The 26,510-nt window shown below is 42.6% G+C and overlaps 1 protein-coding gene across 1 annotated transcript in view; it reads left to right on the top strand.

Annotated features, from left to right (window-relative positions):
- The first annotated feature begins 23,433 nt into the window (after window positions 1-23,433).
- Window positions 23,434-26,510, top strand: part of elp3 (elongator acetyltransferase complex subunit 3) — a 67,453-nt gene continuing 64,376 nt past the window's right edge. The window contains exon 1 of the mRNA XM_078400069.1: window positions 23,434-23,594. Coding sequence (XP_078256195.1) covers window positions 23,573-23,594 — 22 coding nt within the window. The 5' untranslated portion in view covers window positions 23,434-23,572. The remainder of the gene's footprint in view (window positions 23,595-26,510) is intronic.

Genomic DNA, 26,510 nt, shown 5'->3' with positions numbered 1-26,510 from the left:
CACATTATTAGATTGTCGCAGCAAGGGACGGGTTGTTAAGCTGGTATCGTCTCCCCAACAGGGATAGGAATAGGAATATTCTATTGTCACATATAACATATAACATATAACAACTACAGCATGGAAACAGGCCTGTCCGGCCCTACCAGTCCACGCCGACCATTCTCCCTGACCTAGTCTCATCTACCTGCACTCAGACCATAACCCTCTAATCCCCTCCTATCCATATACCTATCCAATTTACTCTTAAATAATAAAATCGAGCCAGCCTCCACCACTTCCACCGGAAGCCCATTCCATACCGCCACCACCCTCTGAGTAAAGAAGTTCCCCCTCATGTTACCCCTAAACCTTTGTCCCTCAATTCTGAAGCTATGTCCCCTTGTTGGAATCTTCCCCACTCTCAAAGGGAAAAGCCTACCCACATCAACTCTGTCCGTCCCTCTCAAAAATTTTAAAAACCTCTATCAAGTCCCCCCTCAACCTTCTACGCTCCAAAGAATAAAGACCCAACCTGTTCAACCTCTCTCTGTAGCCTAAGTGCTGAAACCCAGGCAACATTCTAGTAAATCTCCTCTGTACCCTCTCCATTTTGTCGACATCCTTCCTATAATGTGACTAGGCACAGTGAGATCCTTTGCTTGCGTACACAATATATACATATGTCTTAAGAAGTAAAACCCCTTCAGCAAACAGAGCAGCAGCTTTGCTGGGTTGACAACTAATTTTGAGACAATATGACGTTTCAGACGTTTCAATATGGTATCAAGTTTCAACTTGAAACATCAAAACACCCTAATGGATCCCTTTTGTAAACGATGCGCTTTAACTATTCACCAAGCCTAAACCAATAGCACCACATAAATTCCCAAACTCCTCTAGAAAACAGACAAGGGAGCAGGGAGAGGAGAATCACACTGCTGCCTCGTACTTCAAGGGACCTGGGATCAATTCTGACCTCGGGTCTGTTTGAGTGGAGTTTGCATATTCTGCTACACTGTCATGCCATTAAGTTAATTACAATCTCTCAACTTGCACTAATTTATAGTTTTTTCTCTTTCGTGTAGATTTTCAGTTGTTCAACTAGTTAGTTATCTTGATGTGATCAACTGGAAGTACAACTAACCCGTATCGGTGCCGTAAAGTTTAAGAAGTGTAAGAAAATAACTGCAGATGCTGGTACAAATCGAAGGTATTTATTCACAAAATGCTGGAGTAACTCAGCAGGACAGGCAGCATCTCAGGAGAGAAGGAATGGGTGACGTTTCGGGTCGAAACCCTTCTTCAGACTGATGTCAGGGGGGGCGGGACAAAGGAAGGATATAGGTGGAGACAGGAAGATAGAGGGAGAACTGGGAAGGAGGAGGGGAAGAGAGGGACATGAACTATCTAAAGTTGAAGAAGTCATGTTCATACCGCTGGGCTGCAAGCTGCCCAAGCGAAATATGAGGTGCTGTTCCTCCAATTTCCGGTGGGCCTCACTATGGCACTGGAGGAGGCCCATGACGGAAAGGTCAGACTGGGAGTGGGAGGGGGAGTTGAAGTGCTCAGCCACCGGGAGATCAGGTTGGTTAAGGTGGACTGAGCGAAGGTGTTGAGCGAAACGATCGCCGAGCCTGCGTTTGGTTTCGACGATGTAAAGTAGTTGACATCTAGAGCAGCGGATACAATAGATGAGGTTGGAGGAGGTGCAGGTGAACCTCTGTCTCACCTGGAAAGACTGTTTGGGTCCTTGGATGAAGTTGAGGAGGGAGGTAAAGGGACAGGTGTTGCATCTCCTGCGGTTGCTGTGGAAAGTGCCCGGGGATGGGGTGGTTTGGGTAGGAAGGGACGAGTGGACCAGGGAGTTACGGAGGGAACTGTCTCTGCGGAACGCAGAAAGGGGAGGGGATGGGAAAATGTGGTCAGTAGTGGGGTCCCGTTGTAGGTGACGGAAACGTTGGAGGATGATTTATTGGATACGCTGGCTGATGGGGTGGAAGGTGAGAACGAGGAGAATTCTGTCCTTGTTCGCAGCTGCGGCTTGCCTGCAGTCCGTCTGTCTTTTGTGTTTTTTGTTGTTTTTGTCTGAATTGTAGTTTTAATATGGTGTAGGGTTTGTATGTTATGTTGGGGGGGGGGGAAGGAGGAACGGGAACTGTAAAATTCTCTCTCCCGAACGGAGACGCGACCTTTGTTTCTGTGTCGTGTCCCCGTTCCCGCTGCGGCCTACCATCGGCCATGCACCTGGGACCACCTGGGGCTCTGGTTCGCAGAGCCCGCGGCCCGGACTCGCCACCTGCGGCGCTGGCCGCCTTCGGATGCTGCGGGAGCGGCTGCGACTCGTCTCCGGAGGCTCCGGAGGCTCCGGCGCGGGCCGCGTGGACGTCGGAAGCCCGCAGGCCCCTGGATGGGGGCCGACATCGGGAGCTCCGGCAGCGGCAGAGGCAGCGTGTTCGCCCGCCCCGAATCGCGGGGCTTGGGTCGGCCCGCCGCGGACTTTCACCGTCCAGCGCGGCCTGGAATAGGCCGCGGGATTTTCACCGCCCAGCGGGGGCTTCAATGTCGGGAGCCCCGACCGCCCCGACAGCCTGACCGCGGGAGAAGACGGCAGGGGAAGAGAAAAGACATTGTGGCCTTCCATCACAGTGAGGAGGGACTGGAGGAGACTCACTGTGATGGATGTTTCTTTTTGTTTGGTGTTAGTTTGTGATTGTATGTGTTATTGCATTTTTATTGATTATTCTTATTGGTCTTATTGGTCAACTGCGGGTAATGTTTCATTTCACTACACATTTATGTGTATGTGACAAATAAACGACTATTGACTATTGACTATTGTTACGAATGGGGGGAGGGGGAGCAAGAGCGGAGCTGCGGGATGTTGAAGAGGCCCTAGTGAGAGCCTCATCTATAATGGATATAGTTATAATCTATAAAATCTCCTTACACTTTGATGGTTCAAGGGCCATTCTTAAAGAATAATGACTGTGATAGATTGCCAATCGGACAAGGATACAGACCAGGAAGAGTTGATGTGGAATCGTGGTCATCACGATTTTCCGAATGGGAGAGGGTAAATGCAGAGCTCGTTCTGCTGCATCTAGTTCTTACATTTACTTGATACGTTCGAAAACAATGAAACCATGAGAACGGAAATACTACAGGTGATACATAAGGTCATAAATACTACAGGTGATATATAAGATGATATAGGTTGAATATCCTTAATCTGATTTAATATTCAAAAAGTTACCTAACGTAATTTACTGACATCTTGCAGCAATGAACGTCCTGTATGCCATCATCAGCTGTAACTCAGATGCTGCTTGAATGATAGGTTTTGAAAGAACAGTCACATGTCGAGTAAATCGTCCCTCAGAGCTGTAACTCACAGAATGATTTGAATATTTTCATTTTGAGAGGAGGACTGTAGAACAACAGCAGAACTATCAATTTTTAATTTGATTTGGAAAAGCCGAATAGATATTAAGTTGGTACCATTTTACCACTGCTGTGGATAGACCTAAACAAAATACAGCTGTAGCTCTTCCACAAACAGCAAATCAGCAGGAACATTCGGAAGTTAATCCTGCAATTTTTCTTTCACAAACTGAATTATTTAGATCATAAAGTGCCTGTCACCCCATTTATATCCTAGCCCACTCATGATGGTAATGGGGAAATATTAAATTAAAATAACACATGCAAGTGCCCACCATTCACTTTATAGTCATTGAGCAAGACAGCACTGAAACAGGCTTTTCACCATCAGATCCATGTTAACCATCAATTGACACTAATCCTACATTAGTTCCATTTATAACACCCCCATATTATCATCAGTTTCTACCAGATTGTACCATCTACCAACTCACCAGGGACCAGTTACAGTGACCAATTAACCTCAGCATCTGCATGTCTTTGGGATGTGGAAGGATACCAGAGCACTCCAAGGAAACCCATGTGGTCACAGGGAGAACATTCACGTTCTGCACAGATGACACCCAATGCCAGGATTGAATCTCGGTCTCTGGCTCTGCGAGGTAGAAGCTCTATTAGTGGCACCATGTTGCTAAAACCACTGCAACGTAATGAGAGCATTGTAATAATATGAGATTTCTGAATGCAGTATGTCCTCCATTCAAAATCAGCAAGTATCTGCCCAGTCTGAAAATCCATTGCAGTTGGATCTGCCATGGCTGTCTCTGGTAGGCTTCTGAATTCCAGGAACTACATCTATCCATTTTCTTGATTGTTCCATCTGCATGCTTATTGATCTTTTCGTCAGCTTTCTCTGCTTTGCATTGACTCGATTATTAGTGGTTTAATCTGGACGAAGCATAACCTAAAACAGGAGCGATCTCAACCCTCTGAGCAGATACCACACCCTTTGATCCGTTTGAGGAACTGCACTGGAGAAGACAAAGTCTCTCAAAGCATACTGGCCATACAAAGAATATCTATGGAAGAACCAAGGAGGAAATTGGAGCAGAGGACAGGGTATACCGCAATAAGATTATATGAGAGAGGGGAGAATACTGAACTGGGAGCAAGAAGAAATGCACAATCCGGCTTAAGAAACCATAGAATGAAGTCTCAAGTAACAAATGTGACGGTTGAACTCCAAGAGATGAAAGCTGAATTAGTATCGCTTAAAGGAATGAAGGGGGAAATACTAACTATTATTAAGGATCAGTTGGCTACATCAAAGGCTGAAATATGTGGAATCATGAATGAACACATGGAGGAAGTAACCTCCAAGCTACAAAAGTTGGACTCTGATTTTTCCGGTAAGGTGAACCACATCACTGAGTCAATACAACAACATGATGAGGCTATATGTGAGTTGGAAACTTTAGCCGAGACGAGTGCTGAAACAACAAAAGCCGTATTGACGGAGACTCAGCGTTTATCTGATTTATTGATGAAATTAACTGAAAAATGTACTGACCTAGAGGGTCATTCTAAACGACAAAATTTAAGAATTCTTGGAGTTAAAGAAGGTAAAGAGAAAGCTAAAAACCTTCGTGACTTTACTGCTGAGCTGTTACAAGAAGTTTTGAAAATGGATTCAAAGCCCTTGCTGGATCGAGCCCACAGAGCACTGAGAGCACGGCCAGGTGCTAACGCCCCTCCAAGGCATTTGATACTGAGGGTGCATTATGCTCACGTTTTAGAAGATATGCTGTCGAGAATTGCTAGTAATAGAACTTTATCATTTCAAGGCGATGAGATTCGCATCTTCAGAGATTACCCTGCTGAGGTGGTCAAGAAAAGAGCACTGTTCAATGAGTCAAGATCTATTCTTAGGAAGATCCCAGCGCTCAGATTTGGTATGTTGTATCCAGCAAAACTTCGAGTTACCTACAATCAAACAGAATCCTTTTTTACTGACCACAATAAAGCACTGGAATTCGCTCGGGAGATCGAAGGGTCGCTGAAGGGTTGAATATGACTTCACGGCTTTATTAATTGGCAGACAACTGATTGGACTTTAAAATATTAAAACCTAAAGATTTAAGCTTAGTATATACTATACGAATATTAACCGTAACTAATTACTATTAATCAAAAAACATATATATTTTTATTAATCATTGCTAATAAGAAGTATAAGTAATATTTGATTTATGTAAACTTTACTTCGAACACTTAATTAATATACCTTAGACAGAAAAATCGATTTATTATAGACTAATTAGTTTCGGGCCTGCCCCGTTTAACTCTCTTTTATAAAAATTTTAAAAAACAACAACTTCGTTAAAAAACGGAGCTAGTATTATTTATTTTTTACATCCCACGGAAGTCCTTAGATTTTTTGCCACCTTAGGGTGGCTATCACTAACTGCACTAATTGTAGTTGTAGTTTTAGTTGTTTCTTCTTTTTTCCTGCACTCTTTTAACCTTTTATATATTGATTTTTTTTTTAGATTCAATTTTTATTATTATGTCATTTTTCAGAATTTATATACCTTTGGGAGATATTTCCGGGAGACATTCTAGGTAGTACAAAAGATCATCCACCCTTCATTCAAGAAAAATGTTGTAGTTCGGGTGCCAGGCCATTTGCTTTATTATAGGCTTTTTATCGGTTAAGATGCAAGATACTACTAGGAAAACAGGGGGTAAAGGTATTACATTTTGTAGTTGGAATGTCAAGGGTATTAATGAACCAATTAAAAGAGGTAAAGTACTTTCACATTTAAAATCTATTGATGCTGATATAATGTTCCTTCAGGAAACTCATCTCAAAAATGTAGCACATAATAGATTGAAAGGCAAATGGATTGATAAATTATTTCACTCATCATTTCCCTTTAAATCAAGAGGTGTTGCCATTTTAATTCGTAAGGGTATACCATTTATACATACTTCCTCTATAGTCGACACTGTTATATTAGTGGGAGAACTATATTCTACAAAATTGATATTGGTGAATGTCTATGCACCAAATTTTGATAATCCGTTATTTAAAAAATATATATTTAATACCATTCCAGAATTTGGACAATATAACTTGATAATTGGAGGAGATTTAAATTGTACATTAGATCCTTATTTGGATAGATCGTCAACTCAAAGGAAAACAAAATCCAAGTCGTGTGAATTATTAAACTCTTATATAAATAGTGCAAATATAAAAGATGTTTGGAGAATTGAAAACCCTTCAGGCCGAGAGTATTCATTTTATTCACCAGTGCATAAAACTTACTCAAGAATTGACTATTTCTTGGTGGACTCCAAACTTATTCCTTATACGTATAATTCAAAATATCATAATATTATTATATCCGATCATGCCCCTTTAACATTTAGGGTAAAACTCCAAGGAGTAACGGGGAAACAGACCAATTGGAGATTTAATCCTCAAATTTTAAATGAAACAGCATGTTATGACTATCTTAAATCGTAATTTGAAACTTTTTTTTACGCAAATGACCTCCCTGAAACACCTGCGTCCCTGCTTTGGGAAACATTTAAAGCGTTTGTGAGAGGATGTATTATTGCCTTTCAAGCGTCTCAAAACAAGAAGAAGCGGGTTGAACAACATGACCTAGAAAGTCAGATAAAACAGTTAGACATAACAAATGCCATCGCTCCCTCTATTGAAATACATAATAAAATCGCAGCTCTCAAATATAAGTTAAATTATATACTCTCAGCTCATATTTTAAGGCTTTTTCAATATACTAAACAAAAACATTTTGAATTTGGAGATAAACCACAGAAATTGCTAGCACGTCAACTCCGTAAATTAGAAGTTGATTCTACAATTCATAAAATTAGATCAGAAAACGGAGATTTGCTTAAACTACCCAAGGATATTAATCAGAGATTTTTGCAATTTTATCAGTCATTATATTCATCAAAAATAACAGATAGCTCTGCGCAGATGCAAAACTTTTTGCAGGAATGTAACCTTCCTGGTTTGAATGTGAGTGACAGAAATTCACTGGGCGCAGAAATAACTATGAAAGACGTTGAAGAGACCATTAAATCCATGAAAAATGGGAAGACTCCTGGCCCTGATGGCTTAAATAATGAATTTTATAAAAAATTTAGTGATTTGATCTCTCCACGTTTGCAAACTGTATATAGTCACGCCTTTAAACAACAGAGATTACCACAAACTCTGACTGAATCAACAATAATACTTATTCCTAAAAAAGATAAGGATTCTGAAGACCCTGGTTCGTATAGAGCGATAGCTCTTTTAAATACTGATCAGAAGATATTAGCGAAAATCTTAGCTCATAGATTAAGTCTAGTTATAGATAAATTGATACACCCCAATCAATCAGGCTTTATAGCTAAACGATATTCATTTTTCAATTTGAGACGCTTGTTCAATATAATATATTCAAATAGACTATTAAACGAAGATTTAGCAATCATCTCGCTAGATGCTGAAAAAGCATTTGATCAAGTAGAATGGCCCTATCTTTTCTCAGTGATGGAAAATTTTCAATTAGGTGAAAATTTTTGTTCATGGGTGAAACTTTTATATACATCCCCAACAGCTAGAATATTAACTAATCAAATGCTGTCATCCAAATTTCATTTATTTAGGGGTTATAGACAAGGATGCCCACTATCTCCGCTTCTATTTGCCCTTATTATAGAACCACTTGCTGAGAGTATTAGATCAAATTCAGATATTCATGGTTATAACACTAAACATACAACCAATAAAATTTATTTATATGCGGATGATGTATTAATATACATTACAAAGCCAGAAATTAGCATTCCGAATTTATTAAATCTCATAACTCAATTTGGTTCATTTTCAGGTTATAGAATTAACTGGTACAAAAGTGAAATTATGCCAATAATGGAGCACAATCCGGCCATACTTCAACAATTTCCTTTTAAAATTGCCTATGAAAAGTTTAAATATCTTGGAATTTACGTGACTAGGAAATATACTTCTTTATTTAAATTAAATTTTCCTCCTCTACTCACTAAATTACACAGAAATATCCAATTTTGGAAAACACTTCCTATATCATTAGTTGGTCATAGTAATGCTATAAAGATGATCTTTCTTCCACAGCTACTATACTTATTTCAAGCAATTCCGATCTATCTTCCAAAAAAGTTTTTTTTTTAAATTGATTCAATTATTACTAATTTTATTTGGGACTACAAGACTCATAGAATAAATAAAAGACATCTATGTAAGTCTAAAACTAATGGAGGAATTGCCTTACCTAACTTCTTATTTTATTATTGGGCGGTTAATATTAAAAATATAACCTGCTGGTTGGATGACACTGATCAACAACCGGATTGGTTAAAGATGGAGAAAGAGGATTGTTTACCATTTGATATTGGTGCGATCCTCTTAGCTCCAATAAATTTAAATAAAAAAACATATGGAGGTAATCCCATTATACACAGTGTTATCCGTACCTGGAAACAATTAAATTTTACTTTAAAACTGAGTAAATTATCTGCTTTCCTCCCTATTGCGAATAACCCTTCTTTTAAACCATCTGTCTTCGATAGAGGATTTGCTCAATGGAAAAGTTATGGAATTAAAAGGGTGGGAGATCTTTATCATAAGGGAACTTTTCTTTCTTTTCAGGATTTACAGCAGAAGTACGGATTACATGTTAATAATTATTTTAGATATTTACAACTTAGAGATTATGTAAAATTACACATGCAAGAATATAAGTTTAGAGGTCCAGAAACTCTTGATGTATGCCTGAATCGACATTATAATTCAAATAAATTAATATCCTTTATTTATAATACTCTCCTAGATACTGACATTCCGTCATCAGAATCATATAGACGAGCATGGGAGGACGAATTGAATCAACTCATAATGCAAGATATATGGGATGAAAGTTTACAACATATTCACCAATGTTCATTAAATACTAGACATTCCTTAATACAATTTAAAATAATACATAGATTACATTATTCGAAGACGAAATTAAATAGGATTTTTCCTAGTATCTCTCCTATTTGTGATAAATGTCAATTTCAAGAAGCTAATTTAGCTCATATTTTCGTAACTTGCATAAAAATGCAAAATTTCTGGTTGGAGATTTTTAAAATAGTTTCTAAAGTTATCAACAAGCAATTGGATATGGATCCAAAATTAATTATATTAGGATTATCAGAACATACTACAAACTTTACAACAAGTCAGGTACATTTTCTTGATTACAGTTTAATAACTGCAAAAAAATTAATACTTAAATTTTGGAAAAAACCAATAACCCCCACAATTAAAATGTGGACTACGGAAATGACAGAGACCCTGCATTGGAAAAAATAAGATTTGCCTTAATTGACAAACCTGAGTTATTTTTTAATATATGGTCTCTATTTATTGAATTTTTAGAAAAGTAAATGGGTTTGGCACAGGACTAAAATAAAAAATTTAAATTAAAAGTTGAAACTTGAGTTTAGGGTTGGATGTACAACTGTGGTTATTGTCTCCCAGATCTACCCCCTTTAATTTTTATAGTTATACCTTTTTTTAAATTTTCTTATTCTCTCTTTCCAATAGTTTATAGTTTTTTTTTCTTTCTTCTTTATTTTTTATTTTCTCTCTTTAAAAATTGAAGCTATGTAAGAACTTTGTAACAAAGTTGTCTTTTATTTCTATTTGTACATATGCTTTTCAAAAAAAAAAATATTTAAATTTAAAAAAAAAAAAAAAAAAAAAAAAGAGACCATAGAATCATGGAATAATGCAGCACAAAATGACACTATTTCAACCTTTGATTGGGCGCACGTTCATTACATATGACAAGCCTTGTGAAATTGCTTCTGGTTGGTCATAGTTTTCATGGTTTGTGTGTACATTTAGGGGAGGATGTTAAAATGATTAATCTTGCAGCTTTCTTTACATTGTCCAGTTCAGCACACAATGAAAGCTATCTGTTTGCAGTATTTGCACTTCTAAAGTCAACATTAACATTAACACACAGTTCTTCAAGTAAAATCATGGTAGGGCCTTTTAGTTTACCAGAATGCTGCCTGGATAAAGAGGTATTTGCGACAAGAAATTTGTCAAACATTGATTTTTTTCTTTTGAACGCCGGAGGTTGCAGGGAGACCTGATAGAAGTATGTACAATTATGAGAGACATAGAGAGGGGAGAAAGAGAGAACCAGAACAAGCATCAAAAGGTAGAGGCCATAGTTTTAAGGTGAGAGAGCAAAGTTTAAAGAAGATGTGCATGGCAATTTTTTTTTACACAGAGTGGTGGGTGCCTGCAATGTGCTGTCAGGGGTGGTGGTGGAGGCAGAGATAATAGTGGAATTTAAGAGGCTTTAAGATAAAGACATGGATATACAGGGAATAGAGGGACATGGATCATGTGTAAGCAGATGAGATTAGTTTATCTTGGCATTATGTTCGGCACAGACATTGTGGGCCGAAGGGCTTGATCCTGTGCTGTGCTATTCTACATTCTGTGTGCTTTTGCTTTGATTTGTTCCTGCATCGTGGCCATTTCTAGTAAATTCAATATTTTATGCCATGCAATTATTCTTGAGAAAGCAATAGTTAACCATCTTTTTAAACTTCACAGTCTTGGGGTGAAGGTCAAAGCAAAATGCCATTTGTATAGAATTCCAGGATTTTTACCTAGCGATATTGAAATCAAGACTATGTGTAACATAGAAGAAAATCTACCAGTGGTATTGCTGACATCTAGATGGCAGAGATTGTAAGTTTAGGAGGAGCTGTGAGAGTTGCTTCTGTGGATCTTGTTGCTGAACATTTATTTCTTCCATTACTGCAGAAATGGGGTGCTGTACTGGAGGGAATGAATGTTCAGGGTGGTCAGTTAGCCAGCTTCTCAAACAAGTCCTGGATCGTGTCAAGGTTCTTGGTTGTTGAAGGCACTCATCCAGCCAGCACACAAACTAGGTATCATGTTAGTTTATCAATAAGTGATTGATAAAATACATCTCTTGATGCTCCTGAACACATCATCAGTGATGTAACCTGGGGTGATTGGATGTTTCAGGTCTTTCAACATCAGACACGCTCGCCCGGGCGACCCAGCCGTGGTTGATCAGACCATGACTTGTGGATGTGTTCAGGTGGCATTCGCTCCTCCCCATGGACCTCCTCTCCTGATCCAGAGCCATCTTGAGGCTTTCTCCACTGCATCAGAGGTGTTCTTGATGACTCTTCTCCTCTCCATTCCGGTGATGCCCAGTGCACTCAAGGCCTTGTAGAGCGATTGCCCTGCAAAACCTCGATGGGCATACACCTTGCCTTCCAGCCCTGCTTACGGCAGTCTATGACCAGCTCTTCGTACTTGGTCTTCTTTCTCTCGTGGGCCTCCTCCAGACGGTCCTCCCACGGCACTGTCAGTTCCAACAAGACAATGTTTTTGGTCGCCTCTGAGAGGATGTCTGGCCTCAAAATGGTCGTGGCGATGTGCCATAGGAACCAGCTGTTTCACCAGGTCGACAGAAAGCTGCCAGTCCTGCGCAGTCACGAGGATTCCTTACGGATTCTTGGCTGCTGAGGTTCTGGGCAGCTGCACTCCAGCCTTCACAAAGGTGATCATCTGGGTGGTGGGGCGTGCTCGTCTGCAGCTGCTGATTCCCATGCTGATGGCTTCTGCAATGGGTTTCAGAACCTGGTCATGACACCAGGTGTACCGGCCCTGCCCAAAAGCCTTTGGGCAGCAGCTCAGGATGTGCTTCAACGTCACCTTGCCTGAGTATTGCGGACAATCCTGAGATTCCGCTTTGCCCCAGATGAAGAGGTTTGATGGGCTGGGCAGGACATCGTACACTGCCTGGACTAGGAACTTGATACGCTGTGGTTCAGCCTGCCAGAGCTCAGTCCATGTGACATTTCGGTCCATGGCCTGCTCCCACCTTGTCCAGGCCCCCTGCTGCCTCAAGCCAACTGCTCTGCTGGACCTCTCCTCCTCCACTGCTGCCCTCACTTCCTCCTGGACCAGCCTGCGCCTCTCCTTCCACTTGGCTTGCCAAACTGGGGAGTTGGGAAGGTTCCCAGACCAGCTCTTCCCCGGGTCACTGCTCCCACCAGGACTCTGCGGCGTATCCGAGACTCCGCGTGCAACACAGCTTTGCCGGTTCTCCACTTCCTCCCAGTTTTCATCTCCACCCCTGCCTGAGCCACCTTGGGGTCGCTGGAGTCCCTGTACAGCATCACCTCTCTGGCCCGTGTCACCTTAAACTCCTTCTCCAAGGACTTCAGGGACAGCTGGAGCTTGGTGTTATTATCGTAAAGGGTGGTGCTGTTAAGGCTTCTGGGCAGTCCCAGCCACCTTCTGAGGAAGCTGCTGACTTTCCTCTCCAAGTTCTCTAGCAGTTGTTTGGTGAAGCCGAAGGGGTTGGCTATGAAGGATGCACGCTTCCTGGCTCTTTCCTTCTGGCGTCTTCGGTGCCACTCAGCTCTACGGAGGGTCAGCAGCTTCCTCCTCAGGATGGTTCGCAGCTCAGCCAAGTTGCTCCTCACAGGCCTCTTTGTACTGCTTCTTGAGGGACTTCAGCTGCTGCCGGATCTTGTGGATCTTTGCTGCTCTTTGGTTCATGGTGAAGGGTGTTCTTGGCAGGCTTCTTCTCCACTGCTCCAAACCGTTTCCACAGCTAGGCTGACGATGATTGTCGTCATCGTCTGCAGCCTTCGATCCACGACTCCCTTCGCTGTTGCTTCTAGCACCTTGTCGGCGTCCTTGTCGAACTGATGCCTGACTGCCGTCTTGCAGGCCTGTGGCCATTTGACTCGAACCTTCTCCAGAGGTCTGTTCTGAGGGACTAGTTGCGCCACTTGGTGGCTTCCGGCTCTATGGGGTGCTTCCGGGCCTGGCTCCTCCTGCGTCTCACCAGGTAAGATACCCGTGTGCTGTGACGCTCCCTCTCCCTCCAAACACTTCATCCAGGTCTGGTGAATCTTCAGGCCTCGGCTGTTCTTGCAGACCTTTCCATATCTGCATTTCATAATCATAGTCAGTTGTCCATTGCCATTAGTCGTTAGCCTTTGGTCCGTCAAATTTGTGTGCTCATCCTCCCCCCTCTCTGGCACCCCTTGGGGTATTTTTCCATGAGTTGATCTGTAGCTTAGTTGGGTCTCCTCCTCACAGAGGATGCGGTATGGGCTGCCAACCCGCCCCGCCCCGCCTGCTGTCTTTCCGAGCTGTCCATTGTCTCTCCAGTCGTCACCACCCTGTTCTTGCTTGTCAACCAGTCTATTCCTGGTCGCCACTGGTTTCGCCAACTCAGTGATTGATAAAATACATCTCTTGATGCTCCTGAACACATCATCAGTGATGTAACCTGGGGTCAATGGGTGTTTCGGGTCTTTCAACATCAGACTGGGTGACCCAGCCGTGGTTGATCAGACTATGACTTGTGTTCAGGTGGCATTTGCTCCTCCCCATGGACCTCCTCCTGATCCAGAGCCACCTCGAGGCTTTCTCCGCTGCCTCAGTGGTGTTCTTGATGACTCTTCTCCTCTCCATGTTGTTTGGGAATATAATTTTTTGATAGCACCTCTATCACATTGTAATTTGCCCTTCCAAAGAACACACTTCTTTGATTAATATTGTGGGAAAGCATGGTTCTGTATTAGTCCTCATGAAAAACGTCTGTGGAGGATTTGAGACTGTTTGGAATGATAAATAATAAACTCTCAGCTCGAATCATTGATTGACCATGATCGTGGGAAATGGTTCTGTAACTTATGTTGATCTAAGGATAAGGTTCTTTAATCAGTCTTGATATTGGGCTGATATATTCTGTCTATTAAATATATATAGGTCTCAGGTACACTTTTTTGTACTCAACATTGCGATCTCAAACCACTCCTGTACTCTTGACCGCAAGCTTCCGTCTCCTCTGCCTCTGACTCGTGCTGCATTTGTCCTAATGTAGGCTTTGCCTGTCCTCTGACCCCTGATCCTCCTGAGATCTGACCTTTGGAATACTTGCCGCTTCACGAGTCTGTTCCTTCCCTCTCATGATTCATACCGCTGGGGTGTATGCTGCACAAGCTAAATATGAGGTGTTATTCCTCCAACATTTTTACAAACTCCCACTGAACTACACCCAAAAGGTAAATATAAATCCATGCGACATCCCTCTGCCAAACCATGACATAGGAAGCTCCAAGGTCTGCTGCAAGTGGAATCAGAAGTGGAGACAGCACTGCCAAGTATTCCACCACCAACAAGTAGTTTCCCTCCAACTCTGTCTGCAATGAATCCAGCAGCAAATTGGAAAACAACAGAGCCATAGCAGAAGCCACTTAGAATCCAACTCTGGGTATCAACACTCCAGTTGTGGACCTTATCCGGAAACAAATGGAGATAAGTACATAACATAACATAACAACATAGCAACACTTTATTGTCATTCGGCACAACACCGAACAAAATTTCAGCAGTCACAAAACACAGCAAAAAGAAAAAAACACAGGACACTCGACCCCAACACAAACATCCATCACAGTGACTCCAAACACCCCCTCACTGTGATGGAGGCAACAAAAAAGGGCGGCATGGTAGCGCAGCGGTAGAGTTGCTGCTTTACAGCGAATGCAGCGCCGGAGACTCAGGTTCGATCCTGACTACGGGTGCTGCACTGTAAGGAGTTTGTACGTTCTCCCCGTGACCTGCGTGGGTTTTCTCCGAGATCTTCGGTTTCCTCCCACACTCCAAAGACGTACAGGTATGTAGGTTAATTGGCTGGGTAAATGTAAAATGTAAAAATTGCCCCTAGTGGGTGTAGGATAGTGTTAATGTACGGGGATCGCTGGGCGGCACGGACTTGGAGGGCCGAAAAGGCCTGTTTCCGGCTGTATATATATGATATGATATGATATGATAAAACTTCCCCTCTCTTCCCCCCGCACCCACGGACAGGCAGCTCGACCCCTACCGAGGCAACCGACACGCACAGCCCCTGCAAGGGGATGGAAGGCCAGGCGGCCGAGCCGCCCCGGGCACTGAAACGTCCCACGGCCGCACCGGGCGATGTTAAGTCCAGCGGCCGAGCCGCACCGGGCACTGAAACGTCCCGCGGCCGAGCCGCGCTGGCGATGTTAAGTCCAGCGGCCAAGCCGCGCCGGGCACCGAAACGTCCCGCGGCCGAGCCGCACCGGGCACTGAAACGTCCCGCGGCCGAGCCACGCTGGCAATGTTAAGTCCAGCGGCCAAGCCGCGCCGGGCACCGAAACGTCCCGCGGCCGAGCCGCGCCGGCGATGTTAAGTCCCGCAGCCGAGCCGCGCCGGGCGATGGAAGGCCCCGCGGGTGAGCTGCGCCCCGGGGAAGAGACCTAATAAAAGAAAGGTTTCCCCCCGCCCCACCCCACCCCCCCCACACCCCACACCCCCACCACACATACACAGCCAAAAACAGAAACAAAAACCATCCCAACACCGACACAAACAAAAAAAAAAAGAAGAAAAAAAAGACAACAGACTGCCAGAGAGCCGCAGCCGTTAGGCGCAGCCAACTCCTCCCCTAGTCAGACTAGATAATTGTTTATTAAAACATACAGGGACTGAAGTGAAAAAGAAGCATTAGAAGAGGTGGCAGGCAGAAGGTTGAAGTATCATGGTTTTTTGTGTGGGACAATGAATGAAATGTTGGGGAGACATCTGTGTGAGAAGAGAGATTGATTAAACACTAGATAAGTACAAGGCATGGACAGAATAATTGGATTAGACTGAGTCAAGTATTTAAGAATATCGGGAGTGAGTTTTCAACTGTGAAAAGAAAAGTGATATTAAAATGAACGAAATAGTAAAGAATATGAGAAATACAAAGAACTAAACGAGGTGGAATGTTAAAGTTTATGGGGATGGAGCAGAAATGTGGAATTAGACTGGATAAACTGGGTGTTATCTAAAGGATGTACAAATGTAAGTGAGGTTTAGAGTGGATGGAGATTAAGAGGATAAAGTATGGGCAAGAGTGGAGTTACGCTAGGTGTTGAGGGAGTGAGGAGGCATTGGGTTGACTGGAATAATGCGAGGTAACAGGTCTGAAGAGAATGGAATTAGATTATCTACAATGCATGAATAAGGAAAATGGTAAGATATAAACTTGGAGTCATCTATTACTAGTCAAATCACATTTTCTTGCTAATTTGTCATTTCTTTGAATAATTGTCTCAAACTAACTGCATTCTCCAGAACTGTTAATATCACATTCAGTGTAATACTCTTGTTCACACTTCAGGCTCGTCATCCCCATCCAGTCTAACCCTCATTCTTGCTTACACTATTAAACTGGTGAGATATAAAAGAGATACAAGGGAAAAGAGTCTGAAGAAGGATCCCAACTCAGCGGCTGCCTGACCCGCTGAGTTACTCCAGCTTGCTGAATCCATTGCTATCATCAGTTTATCCCTTTTCTAACCTTTTTCTCATCTAGAAATATTGATTTTCTGTCTAGATCAATAACCCACAGTAAAATATCAATGATACCAATAAGAATTCCATGTAAGTACAGTACATTTCCTGGTACTCTGAACCACAGTTGACCACATACACCCATTCTGTTTTCCTCGGCAATTTACATACCTGCTGGAAATAATGTTGGGAAGTATAATTTGACCAGGTTTGGTTGAAGTTGTCAATTCCCGATGAGCTCAGATGATTATTAACCATGACCGCAATTGCATATTAGAACGCAATAACATAGTCACTGATAATCCAAGAAAGATGAGGACCGCAAGTTGTATCGCAGTGAGCAACATACTGGTTTATGAAAGAAAACAATCTTAGAATTAGTACGCTGGCAACAAGCTTTCAGAACGCACGTACAGTAATTGCAAATTTTGCAACTCAACCAACTTTTACAGGAAAAATATTTATCCAGGTCAATAATTATTTAAGCTGATTTAAGTAGCACAAGATTTAATGAAAATATTATATGTGGATGACAAAGAGAATATTTAAATCATTACATCTAAGTGATCACTTACAAATGTAAATAGGAATGAACGTAAAAAGTAGAGGGAGGAAAAATGTAGTCCACAAACTATCTGACTACAAACAACATGCAATGAGGCAACAAAATTATGTAAGTAATGAACAGTTGTATAATTAGGAACATGGGAACATTAGAAATAGGAGCAGGAATGAACTATGTGGCCTACTGAGTCAAAAAATAGTATTTAACAGAGAAAACGTGGTCAAAAGCAGGCGCAAAATTAAGATATGACAAAATGATTAAACAAGTGTCTGATTGAGACAATGTGAAGGGTGTTCCATAAGTGATTAAACAGGATGGACTGATGATGCTACAAGAATCCAACTAGGACTATGCAAAGAAAATCTTATCCATTAGTAATGACAAACGTGCAAAATGTCTGATCGATATATGTGTCCTTGACCAAGATAGACATTTAGGCTGCAAGGATCACAAGCTAAAAACAATAAAGAAGCAAACTTACCCTTATTATCTTTATCAGTGTCCAGGATTGCACATCTTTCACAAACATCAGAAATACTCAAATCTTCAGCCACTGTGGAAGTCTTCAATCCAGTGCCTTTCCTTGGGCATTGCTTCATCCTGCACACTATCTTGTACTGTGTGTTGTGAAGATAATGGGCTGGTCTATGGAAGGGCATTTGCATTGTCTAATATTAAGAAATGCAAGTCCATCATAACTAAGATATAACTCTGAACTCTGTGTTCTCTGGCTGATATTTTGTAACCACCAAGATTGTTTCTATGATTATTTGGCAGGGTGGGACTCATTAATATTGAAATGGTGTTCTGATTCTATGTGCCAGCCATCAGGATGTGAGACAGCAGGATAATATCAATGATGAAGTGGAAGCTAAGATTAGCACTGGAACCAAAAAGGATTCCTTGGGCCTTTCCTGCTATCCAATTCCCTACCACTTACCAATCATGGATCCCAGCCCTCATTACTTGGGTCCCCAGCAATTGTCTTTGGCCAAACAATGGCCATCCCATCATTCTGGTAATTCGATGTAAATTACTCCCATGAATTAAGATAATGCAGTGGATGGAATATGGAAATGTTAGAATCTAATGGCTACTATTCCCAAACTGCAGATTGGGAGTTTCTTTATGGTTCTCTTCCACCCTGCCCTCTTCTGCACAAGACAGACAATAGGAAATGAGATGACCATTTAGCCTTTCTGATTAATCCTTTATATCAGATAGATCATGGCTGATCTGAATCTCAATTCCTTGGTGAAGTTATGCTCAAAGGACCACAAGCTGCGAAATTCAAACAAGAAAATTCACTATTGTTACCCTTATCAGTGTTGAATGCTGCACATCTGGTGAACTTGAACTGTCAGGTCAGATCAGTAGATTAGCAGTAATTAATTTACAAATCAAATTAAAATAGATCTGTCTGTTGCTGTTCTGACCATAATCAGCAGCTGCTTAAAAATGTTATGATCTTTTGTTAAGCTGTATTGTTAACTTAACCCTTGAGCTTAAGTGATTTTCTGAATGTTAAAGTGCGAAGAGTCTGCAAATTGTAAAGTGTTGCATGAGGTGTGGCAGCTTGCAAATTTGAATTAAGAGAAAGAATACATAAACCAGTGAACAAATGAAAAGGCTGTTAGGTGTTTATCATATATGTGTTGGCTAGATATTAGAATATTAATCCGAAATGTCCGAGGAATAGGATGTGACCAGAAGAAAGTATTATGTGAAATAAATGTTCAGGACCAACTATGTTTCCAGAAGCAGTTAACTCTTTATGAACATGAATGAATGTGAGAGGATCCCAACCATTAATCTTATCTTTTATTCTTTGGAATAGGTGTTTTACACGGCAGAAATGTTTTCTGAATGTCTCAGTTAAATATAAAGGTTCTGAAAGAAGGAAAGAAAGCACAAAAGAGTTTATTTTTCTTCTTTCTATTTTGTGTTTGTGTTTTTTCATTTATTTCCTTTACTATGGAATTGATCTGGGGTAGAGGGAAAGGCCTAGACTCCACAGTAGCTATGTGGAATTCAGGTTATGTGGGGAAAAAAGCAAGCATCTCTAATTCTGGATGTGAGATTCCCATATCCTGGAGAGAATCTCACATTTGGGGAAATAGGTGATTTGTGTGTACTTAAATTGGAACTTTGAAATTGGTATTTTGGGAGAATAATTTGGAGTAACCTGAAATGTTGCATTTCCTAATAGGGATGCTTTTCTAAAAGGTTAAATAATATTGTTCAAGATTTTTTGACATACGGATAAGGTATTGAAATTCATTCGGGAAGCTTGATTTCATGTAATTACAGAAAATGCAAATCTGCAACAAGATGAAAATAATTCTGGTCTCCTAGAATGCAAATATAATTGAGGTTCAGCACTTGTCTAGTCAAAATGCATGACAGAGTTCAGCTTAGATTGGGGGTCTGAGTCAAACAGCAGCAATCAATTACTGACCAGACAAAAGACAGACTAAGGGATGGAATCAGCCGCCAAACAATGTAATTGCATCTATGACTCTGGTCTCTGTGTGGCTGATTGGATGTCATAACACCAAACTCTTTATTTAAAAGGCACTGACTCTTCATGGTTAAACAAATACCTCAGGTACAGACACGCACAGTTAAACTTACTCTACTGCCTTACTTTACTCCTTATACGCTCACAACTGTATGACTACATTCTGCCCTAGTTTAGTTTAGAGATGCAGCGCGGAAACAGGCCCTTCGATCCACCGAGTTTGCGCGACCGTACACTAATGCTATCCTACTCATACTAGGGACAATTTACAATTATACCAAGCCAATTAACCTGCAAATCTGTACTTCTTTGCAGTGTGGAAGGAAACCGGAGCACCCGGAAAAAACCCACGCAGGTCATGGGGAGAACGAACAAACTTTGTACAGTCAGGATCGAACCTGGATCTCAGGCGCTGTAAAGCAGCAATTCTACCACTGCGCCACCGTGTCGCTCACTCTAACTCCATCTACAAAATTGTAGATGACACCATTGTATTGTGCCGTTTTTCAAACAATGATGAAACAGAGCAACACTATAATACTATGACTATATTCTGCACTGTGATATTTTTCTCTCTTTGTTCTACCTGTCATATTTGTGTATGATTTGATTGTACTTATGAATAATATGATTTCACTGGAGTGTACAACTGAAATTTTTTCACTGTATCTTGGTGCACGTGACAATAATAAAAGAACATCAATACCAATAAATACGCACAGTTAAACAAGGGCAGAATTCCCACAGTGTAACAGGCACAAGCTCCCTAAAGAGAATATCTGGGACTACATACAATTAAATAGGTGCAGTCTCCCCACTCAACAAAATGCTGCCAATTCCTCAGAGTTAACCAAGCTCCAAGTACCCATGGTTAAACAAATGTCAACCCCTAACAGTTATACAAGCACTGACTGCACGTTGCTAAACTGGTGATATCCCTCTACAGTTCAATAGGCACCAACTCCCCTCAGTGAAATAGGTGTCGTAATCCTGCAACTAGACATGCATATACTCCCCACAATCCGGGCGTTCAGTGGCGCAGCTGGTAGTGGCTGTTGCCTCACAGCACTGGAGATCCGGGTTCAATTCTGATTTCAGTTGCTGTCTGTGTGAAGTTCGCACACTCTCCCTGTGACTGGGTGGGATTCCTCTGGGTGCTCCGGTTTCCTCGCACATCCCAAAGCTGTGCGAGTTTGTAGATTAATTGGCTTCTGTATAATTGCCCCAAGAGTGTAGGGAATAGATGAGAAAGTGAAATGATATAGAATTATTGCGGACGGGTGATCGATGGTTGCCGTGGGTTCAATGAACCAAGAGCCTGTTTCCATGCTGTATTTTTTAATAATTAAATGAAAGAGCAGGCAGGCAATAGACAAATTGAGCTTAGTTGCAGTGAGAAAACATCTGGGTCACAGGATTACATTCAGGGTACTTTGTGCAGAACACCAAAAGGCTACTGCGGACTGCTCAGTCTCCATCACAGCTGTTTCCTGGCTTTGCTGTTTATTGTACCGACTGCAAAGTAGACTTCAGAACCATTAATAACTTCAGAAAGAATATTTGCTATTTCTGAACTGTGTCTACAAATTTCAAAGACAATTTGTTAAATGGATTGTAACTCTGAGTAATTATGAGGGACACAGGGTGTCAATATGCACACGCACACTTTTCCTACTGTCCCCCACCACATTAGTCACTCTGCTCTTTTCTATCTCATCTTCCAACCCCAAGTCCTGTATTTCCCTTTTATCCCCCTCTTTCCCATCCCCACTGACCCCTTCCATGTGCATCCCTTCCTCCAGCTTTACTTTTTACTCCTTTTCTTTTCTTGTGTGACACCCTTTTATCTCATTTTCACTTCACGTCTCAGCGACCTATACCATCCACCTACCAATTGCCACCCAACCCCCCGCCCCCTCACTTGTATCCGTCTATCACTTGCCAGGCTTTGCTCCAACACCATCTCCCTTTTCCAGATTCCTTTCCATCTCCTCAGTCCAAAAAATGGCTTCCGATCCTAAATGTCATCTGTCCATTCCCACCATAGATGCTGCTTATCCCAATGAGTACCTCAAACACTTTGTTTTTGCCCTATGATTTCAGCATCTGCAGTTTCTTTTGTACACAGCAAAACCTTTGACAGCTAACTGAGTACATTGATGCAATATGGGAAACACAGTGGTCAGGGCTTTTGCACAGCAAGACTTAACCATCAGTGGTAAAGGCCGACCCTTACATAACCGAACAAGTGCCGCCGCCAAAACATTGCAAGACTCAATATTTTTAAGAACTTGTAAGATACAAGATGTCCCCAGAAAGGTGTTCTTTGTGTACTACCTCAGTGTAATCTATTATTATTACAATCATTGCACTCATATTTATGTATAATCGTACATGATTATGTATGTTTGATTTTACTTATTTGTATGCAAAACACAGCATTTCACTATGTAGTTACAGATTAAGTATCATTGAACCATTGAAGTTATTTATAAATTAAGAGCATAAATTCAGTCTCATTTGCTTACAAGAGTGGCATCATGCCACCAAATGACAATTTCCCTCCACAAATGCTGCCTGACCCGCTGATTTCCACCAGCATATAATTTTATTATTGTTGATGAAGAATGAATCATCTGATTGATTCAGCATATGCATTCTCACTATTTTTTTGTATTCACAATATCTGGCGACTGACCTTCCCCAATTTGTCCTTCAGAAGATGGTAGTGTGTCACTTTCTTGAACTATGTCTGTCTTGATGAAACTATTCCGAGAATACTATTAGGAAGATAGTTCCAGGATTCAGATCCAGCGTTGAATATTGTCAGGATATTGTGCAACCTGTTCCACGCCCTTATATCGCCCTTGGAGATACAACGAAACTGCAAATGCTAGTTTACAAAACAAAAGACACAAATGGTGGAGTAACTCAGCGGATCGGGCAGCAGGGACTGGGACAGAAGCAAAGATTAATCCATCAGTCCGAAGAAACATCCCGACCCGAAACATCACGTATCCATGTTCTCCAGAGATGCTGCCTGACCCGCTGAGTTACTCCAGCCCTTTGCATCTTCTTTATGCTTTCATCTTGCTTGGTGTTTCCAGTCCAGGGTTTGGGAAGTGCTGTCAAAATGGGTTGGGGAGTAATTAAATAGAAGTGGGAGATGTCACGCACTGCAGCAACGACATATAATGGTCGAAAGCGATGAAATATTGAAAGTGCCATTGATGGACTGTGCTTGCAAGTTGTGCACAAAGATTCCGTTCTACGGTTGGCGGGAGCACACTCATAGCCCCGCCCCCCGTGGCCGCCTGGCGTCATAGCTGGCCCCGCCCAGAGCCCCGCCCCCGCCCAGAGCACCGCCCCTCACCAATTGCCCCGCCTAGGACACCGTCCCTGACCCCGCCTAGAGCCCCGCCCCTCACCATTGGCCCCGCCCATGGCACCGCCCCTCGCCAATGGCCCCGCCCCCGCCGGGCCTCCCGGTCTCCGCCTTGTGACCAGCGTGTTGAAATTGGGGGCACGTGACCACAAACGCCGGCTGGTTTTCGATCGGGTGTTTTGCGACAGTGTGGAAGAGGGAGCTTTCAGTTTACAGCAGCCGCCTGAAATCGTCAAGCAGGCAATGGGGAAACCGCGGAGGAAAGGTGGGTGCGGTAGGGGGTGCAGAGGGTCCGGGGGGGGGGGTGTGCAGAGGGTCCGGGGGGGGGGTGCAGAGGATCCGGTGGTGGGGGGGGGGGGGGAGGGCAGAGGGTCTGGGGGGGGGGGGGGGAGGGCAGAGGGTCTGGGGGGGGCGGCAGAGGGTCCGGGGGGGGGGGGGCAGAGGGTCCGGGGGGGGGGAGGGCAGAGGGTCCGGGGGGGGGGGCAGAGGGTCCGGGGGGGGGGGCAGAGGGTCTGGGGGGGGGGCAGAGGGTCTGGGGGGGGGGCAGAGGGTCTGGGGGGGCAGTGGGTCCGGGGGGGGGGCAGAGGGTCTGGGGGGGGGGGGGCGGCAGAGGATCAGGTGGGGGGGGGGGAAGGGCAGAGGATCCGGTGGGGGGGAGGGCAGAGGGTCCGGGGGGCAGGGGGTCTGGTATCCGGACAGGGACCAAGGGGCAGGGATCCAGGGATAGGGACGGGGACCTTGGGGGTGGGGGCTGGGGACTGGGGCACCTCTGACCGCACTCTGGCCTCTCAGGCTGATTTAAGGAATTTACCAACCAGAGTTGGAGTTTTGTTGTTAGTTTCATTGAGATTTCCCCTGCCCCAGGGCCACAACAGTGCATTGGTTTAAATACAAATTTAGAAAGGAAATCCAATATGACTCCTGCTAACCATTGTACAATCAAGTTCACTGATGCTTAAATCCTGCGTGTGATTAATTCTATCTGTCTCCATGATGTGGAGGGATTTAAGGATGGAGAATAAATGCTAATGGTGTCCACATCAAATAAAAGCTAGATGTCCCAAGATAGGTTGAGAGATAAGAACGTGATAAATAGAACAGGAGGAGATACTTCATCTGCTTGCTTGTCTTTCGCTGCAGAATAAGATCATGCAAATATGGTATAAGGTACATTTGAGGTGACACTGAATAACACAAAAAAAGGAAATAAAAGAATATACTGATGCTGTTGGGATGGGAGAAAGCTCTTAAACCAGGGTATAACCCTTTTCTGAACTGGACTGTTTCTATATTGTCACCTTCTAAAGCTTATTTCACAGCACCTTTTCAACCCATACCCTCTTTTGCTTCCAAGGAAAGCAACAATATCATATACTAGTTCCTGCCACTGTATGTTGTTTCTTTTTTTTTTTTTTTCCTAATCAGATGTGCAGCACTTTGGTCAACGTGGGTTGTTTTTAAATGTGCTATACAAATAAAATTGACTTGACTTGACATCCACCTTTGTGGCTTAGAAGTATACCATTCCTCATGACTGGATAAGAAAATTGAGAACTCCAACTGAACAATAGTACTTAATCAAGGAATACTGTAGTCAGCTATTCGTTGTTTCCTCAGAATCGGTAATAAATGCTGGTCTCGCTGTTTGTCATCCACATTACCACGAATTGATAGAAAACATACAATGTAACACGTCAAGGCTAAATGTGGCTAAAACCTAAGAACACTGAAGAAGTCTGGTCTACCCCAAAAGCTGCTGACGACATTCTACCGCTGTACCATAGAGAGCATCCTAACACATGGCATCCCTGTGTGGTACCTCAGCTGCACGGAGGCAGAGAGGAAAGCTCTTCAGTGGGTAGTCCATCGAGCTCAGAGGACCATCGGAACACAGCTACCAGCCTTGGAGGGCATCTACAACACACGATGCCTCAGAAAAGCCACCAACATCCACAAAGACTCTTCACACCCCTGCAACAGTCTGTTCGAACTTCTACCATCGGGCAGACGATACAAGGCCTTCTTCGCCCGCAACTCCAGACTCAGGAACAGCTTCATCCCCAGGGCCATAGCTGCTATGAACCGGTCCTGCTGAGCCAGATGGTCACATCGCACAGTGATCCGGCACAGATCTACTTGCACTTTATTCTGTTTTAAAACTCTTACAATTTGTTTCATTGGGTTGTTTAAATTAATACTGACTAGCTAATTAAATCGTATGGGAGGCGCATTCCCAATCTCGATGTACCCCTGTACAATGACAATAAAGATATATTATATTGTATTGTATTGTCTCCAGATGGAATGGAGGACATTCACCTCCATCTTTTTTCATGGATAATTTATATCTTGGGTCCAATTATCTGGCTTTACCTTGGCAAATCAGTGCAGGTGCGACTTTGTCCCACTTTCATTATGAGGTGGCCAGCATTTAATGCTCATTCCGAGCTGCTGTTGAGAAGATGGCGAGTTGACACTGTCAGTATTTAAAAGGGGTAGTCACAATCCAGTAAGTGGGGAATTCAGGAGTTTGACCAAGTCAAGTTAAGTCAAGTCAATTTTATTTGTATAGCACATTTAACCCACGTTGACCAAAGTGCTGTACATCAGTTCAGGTACTAAGAACGGACATACAATGGCATACAAACATAACAGCACATACATAAACAGTTCACGTGATGATGATGACGACGACATATTGGCAATCTCTTTGTAAGTGAGATGTTATGTGACTTGGATAACTTCTTGCAAATGCTCATCTGTGCTTGTAGGGTTTGTGGGTTTACTGTTGAAGTTTTTTTCTGCTGCTGTACTACTGGTGTTGATGATACACAGTCAAGTTTGTTTAATCGTATGTACTGACAATGGAGCAATTAAGTTTTTGTTGCAGTGTAACTGGCCCATAAATGTAATAACTCACAGATAATATATAATAAATACAATAAATGAATAAATATAATACTAGGTAACTATAATAGTATAAAACAAAAGTCTGAAGTTGGTGTTGTGTAGTGCTGTAAGAGCCTGTTGAGTAATGAGCCGAAGTTGTTCTTCATCCTGATGATCATGGTTTTCAGACACCTGAATCGTGTAGAGAGTGGATCTAAAGTGGAATAACGGAAATTATATGAGTGGGTGATGGATGGTCGGCTTGAACTCGGTGGGCCAAAGGTCTTCATTC

Source organism: Rhinoraja longicauda, chromosome 5, assembly GCF_053455715.1.
Source record: "Rhinoraja longicauda isolate Sanriku21f chromosome 5, sRhiLon1.1, whole genome shotgun sequence".
Lineage (NCBI taxonomy): Eukaryota > Metazoa > Chordata > Chondrichthyes > Rajiformes > Arhynchobatidae > Rhinoraja > Rhinoraja longicauda.
The sequence above is the reverse complement of the archived record's forward strand: the minus strand, read 5'-3'. Positions and strand labels throughout refer to the sequence as shown.